This window comes from Sinocyclocheilus rhinocerous, unplaced genomic scaffold (assembly GCF_001515625.1).
Source record: "Sinocyclocheilus rhinocerous isolate Xijiao unplaced genomic scaffold, SAMN03320098_v1.1 scaffold1862, whole genome shotgun sequence".
NCBI lineage: Eukaryota > Metazoa > Chordata > Actinopteri > Cypriniformes > Cyprinidae > Sinocyclocheilus > Sinocyclocheilus rhinocerous.
This window is the reverse complement of record NW_015653470.1, coordinates 219,386-224,374: the sequence shown is the minus strand read 5'-3', so window position 1 is coordinate 224,374 and position 4,989 is coordinate 219,386. Positions and strand designations below refer to the sequence as shown.

The 4,989-nt window shown below is 32.7% G+C and overlaps 2 protein-coding genes across 2 annotated transcripts in view; one reads left to right on the top strand and one right to left on the bottom strand.

Annotated features, from left to right (window-relative positions):
- The window catches only part of xgb (x globin), a 14,875-nt gene extending 11,430 nt beyond the window's left edge, over positions 1-3,445 (top strand). Inside the window, exons 3-4 of the mRNA XM_016522364.1 lie at positions 473-553; positions 3,039-3,445. Coding sequence (XP_016377850.1) covers positions 473-553; positions 3,039-3,161 — 204 coding nt within the window. The 3' untranslated portion in view covers positions 3,162-3,445. The remainder of the gene's footprint in view (positions 1-472; positions 554-3,038) is intronic.
- Positions 3,178-4,989, bottom strand: part of srp14 (signal recognition particle 14) — a 3,958-nt gene continuing 2,146 nt past the window's right edge. The window contains exons 3-4 of the mRNA XM_016522363.1: positions 4,002-4,034; positions 3,178-3,820 (exon numbers count right to left, since the gene is read on the bottom strand). Of these exons, the coding sequence (XP_016377849.1) occupies positions 3,731-3,820; positions 4,002-4,034 (123 nt within the window). The 3' untranslated portion in view covers positions 3,178-3,730. The remainder of the gene's footprint in view (positions 3,821-4,001; positions 4,035-4,989) is intronic.

Below are 4,989 nucleotides of genomic sequence, written 5' to 3'. Positions count from 1 at the left end.
TATGTTGTATGAATCGGTCATATTTTAATCATGAACAAAAAGTCTGTAAAAGTGTTGTGGGTTACACTTTACTTGAAGGGGTGTGCATAAGACTGACATGACACCTTAATAATCATGACATGACATATGTCATGGATATGAAGGAGGTTTTATGCATGTTTATGACAACTGTCATTAAGTGTCATTCGCTCAGTTATGTAATTTTTAATGCAAAGATGACATTATTTGACCTAACCCTACCCCTAACCATAGCCCATAACAGACATCTCAGACAATGTCATCTTTGCATTAAAAATTACATAACTGAGCGAATGACACTTAATGACAGTTGTCATAAACATGCATAAAAAACCTTCATATTCATGACGTGTCATGTCATGATTATGAAGGTGTCATGTCAGTCTTATGCACACCCCTTCAAGTAAAGTGTAACCGTTTGTCATTAGCTGTAGTAAGTGTGGTTGTGTTTCAGTATGTGGGAGCCGAGTTCATCTGCGCTGTTCGGCCGGTTCTGAAGGACAGATGGACTCCTGAACTGGAGCAGGCCTGGCAGGTAATAAAACACACACTCCACCTGCAGTTCTGATGATGTCTGGACTCTTCCTCACTCTTCCTCATTTCTGTCTCGGTTCTCTCGTGGCTTTGTCTTTTGCATCACGAGTAAGTGTTGAGTTAGTTCTCAAGCTTCTTTCCTCACCGCAGCTTCATCTGGAGCTCGTCTGGTCTCAACAAAAGCTCTTAAGAAAGTGTGTTTAAATTCATATTCTCAAATATTGTCTTAATGTCAACAACTTATTTTCTTTAGAATAAAAAGACATTCTTTGCTCTTGTCTGATTGTTATTTTAGTAGCATTGTTATGCTATTATATTTTGTAGTAATAATGTTTCAATTATTTTAATAATGAATTCGTTTTTATTTTTTGTTTGCATTTTATGTCCATTTTATTAGCTTTTTTACGTTTTTTTTATAGATTTTGCTTAGTACTTCGTTAAACTAAATGAAAATGAGAAATGTTGGCAACTAGCTGAAATAAAATGTTTTTATAGTTTAAGCTGATGTTTGTATTATTTCAAGTTTGTTTCAGTTACATAAACTTTAATTCTTAATATACGTCCATCTAGTAACTTTTTTCAAAAAATAGCAGATACTTCAATCATTTTCTGAGTTTTTTTTTTTCATTTAATGACTTGTGTATTATATGTAGTTAGTGTTTTGTTGTAATGCTTAATATTAGAAATGACCCAATAAAATAAACATGTTCACTTTGGGGATTTAAAACGAGATGGAGGTAATTCTAATGTTATGATTTCTACGATTTTTAAGAGCACAAGAATTTTCCTAGGTTTTGTCTTATCGCAAGAAAAAAAAATAAGGACATTCTCAAGTAATATTTTGGTAATATAACAGACTTTGCTTTTTTCTATTATAATATAAGACAAAAACCACAAAGAATTTTATTCTTAATTCTTATCATGCCCTTTTTTTTTTATTTTTTATTTTTTATACAAGATGCAATGTCTCGTGTCCTCAGGATGTATCTGTGAAAATACCTTATTTATTACACCATACTGTAAATGCCCATATTTTTGGATGGAAGCAAAAGCATGCTGTTGTTGTGTCTCTTTAATGCAGATGAGCTGTTGTCAGTCTACTGAAACTCACACTGTATTATTAGACCACACTATTTTTAAATTTGTGAAATGCTTTAGGCTTTTGTAATAAAAAATTACAAAGTTAGTATTGAATACTTTCTGAGTGCTTAGTAGCACTATGAACAATTATTGTATCGGTAGCGTGAGGTTTAAAGGAATATTCCAGGTTAAATACAAGTTATGCTGTCATTATCACTACAGCGTGTGTGTGTGTGTGTGTGTGTGTGTGACCCTGGAGCACAAAACCAGTCATAAGTGTAAATTTCTCGAAATTGAGATTTATGCATCATCTGAAAGCCGAATATGTATACAAATGAATTTGTTAGGATAGAACAATATTTGGTCGAGATTCTGGAATCTGAGGGTGCAAAAAAATCTAAATATTGAGAAAATCATCTTTAAAGTTGTTCAAATGAAGTTCTTAGCAATGCATATTACTAATCAAAAATTAAGTTTTGATATATTTACGGTAGGAGATTTACAAAATATCTTCATGGAACATGATCTTTACTTAATATCCTAATGATTTTTGGCATAAAAGAAAAATCAATAATTTTGACCCATACAATGTATTGTTGGCTATTGCTACAAATATACCCCAGCGACTTAACACTGCTTTTGTGCTGCAGGGGTTAGGATATGACAATAATTGGCCGAAATACAACTATTCGAAATTCTGGAATCTGAGGGTGCAAAAAAATCTAATATTGAGAAAATCATCTTTAAAGTTGTCCAAATTAAGTTCTTAGCGATGCATATTACTAATCAAACATTAAGTTTTGATATATTTACGGTAGGAAATTTACAAAATATCTTCATGGAACATGATCTTTACTTAATATCCTAATGATTTTTGGCATAAAAGAAAAATGTATAATTTTGACCCATACAATGTATTGTTGGCTATTGCTACAAATATACCCCAGCGACTTAACACTGCTTTTGTGCTGCAGGGTCACATATGTACATATATATATATAAACTTCTTTTTTTTTCCAAGTCAAGTTTCTGAAAAGGTATTTCACTCCATTACACAAACGCGTTTAACCCAGAATATTTATTTTGGTCATTTGTCTTTAGTCCCGAAATATTTCGCATTTTCCCGTCGTTTTAGTTTCTTTGATTTACTATTACAGTTTTTGTTAATATTTTGAATTTGATTTTCTTATCATCTGTTTTCATGTTAAGGTTCTAGTATTTTTTTGGTGTGTTTTATTTTATATGTCTATTAGTTTTAGCACTTCGTTGAACGTTCCTTTATGCTCATGAAATATTTCATGCAATTAAAACGACTCGTTTTAGCCTACGTAACCTTTTTAAAGTTAGTGAATATTTAGACATTTTCTGGATGTACTGTCCATGTGTGATCTGTGTTATCCTCTCAGACGCTGTTCCAGTACGTGACGGCGATCATGGAGGACGGTTATCTGGAAGAAGAGCGGAGCAGACGCAGCCACACGCTGACCTCCAGCAAACAGCGACCGGACAAGAGAAACACGGCCATTTAATTTCTCACACCTGACGTGTACATACTGTATTTATTTCAACGCTTCATTTTTTACAGTACACAAGCTTCATGTCTCTTCTGAAGATGTTACCTGCACAAGATCGTGATTCCCAGTCCAAACGTCTTTGGGATTTTCTCATGATGAAATCAGTGAATAAACGTTATCTTTTATTTGCAAATCTACAAAGGTGGTTTTGTTATGTTCAAATATAAAAACTCCACTGTTAGACCTCAAAAACGTCCAACAAGCCAATCAACAAAGGGCATCTTTCAAACTTAAAATCATCTCATTCAATAAAAAAAAAGAACTGAACAACTGTTACTGACTGTAACGTTCACTCACCATATAAAAAAATCAAAATACGGCTTGAAATATAAAGTGATGGATTCGGGACCAACACAATCTTCACCCACAGAACTCAAAACGCTCATTAAGCCTAGTATGTTGTAGTAAATGGAGCTCTGCGTGCTTGGTTTGTTTGGTCGTGGATCAGCAGAAGAGGAAGGTTGGCAGGTTTTCAGACGCAGGGGCTGATGGGAAGGTGGCATAGACCTCTCTGTTACCGTCCATCACTGCGTGGCTTTAGTTTTCTTGCTTTTACTCTTTTTGTCTTTCTTTTTCAAGCCGTCCATGTGCGCTCGCAACAAGTTCGAATACGCCTGTGAAACAGACAATACACTGATATGAGGGACAATAAATACAGACTCATGTAAATAACACAATATCCAGTGTATTGGATGTGATTTGGGGAAAGTCGTGGCGTGATGGTTAGAGAGTCGGACTTGTGACCAAAAGGTCTGAGGTTCGAGTCTTAAATGATAAAGTAATATAACAGCTCACCATTTGAAACTTAATTACTTCTTTGGTGCTGACCTGAAAGACACATTAAAACAGATGTTAAATAATATCCAGCTACTTCCGAAAGCAAATGTCACTTTATGAATGTGAAAACAATAAAACATGAAAACTGAAGTAACAGGAAATGTGATAAATGCCATCAAAAAAAATTCTAACCATTTAACATTTCTATAAAAAATATTTTTAAAAAAATGAAATAATCCTAAATTAAAAACAATCTAAAATAGAGAATAAAAATGTAAAAAGGAATACAGAAAATAATAAACAAATGGGAGAGAAAAATATGAGTAAGCATATAAGGATAAATACAACAATAAACAACTGTTGAAATAAATGTGGTTATATTTAAATATGGAAATAAATACATGGGGAAAATAAATATAAAAATAAATAAATACATACATAAATAATAGTTGAATGAATGAATGGGAACATGTAATTAATGAACAAATTTTTTTTTAATCAATTTATATATTGGCAATTTCTGAAATTGAGATATTACACACTTCAGCCTCAAAGTATGTTGTAGTGACAGTAACAGAGTAATCTGACTCTGAGTCAATCAGTCTTGAGCTTGAGTAAGAACACACACACACTCACACACACACACACACACACCTTTTCTGGGGACCGGCTTCGTTCTGCCGTCATCTGCAGATCAGGATCATCATTTAATATATCAATAAAACTGTGCAGAGCTCAAAATGCCAATGCATTAGTGTCATTAAAACTATATACATAAATTGTTAATTGCAATAAAGCTGAAATAAATAGAAATGATAGATGTAAACTGAAATGAAAACTAGAAATCTTGCCTTTGCAACTAACGAAATAAGTTTAATTACCAACAGGGGGGGAAATAAAACTAAGAAGAAATTAAACCTAAATAATAATAATAATATATTATTCCTACACACATTTAAATATTACAATTTAGGTGTAATTTGTTTTTATTTAGTATTTAAAAAAT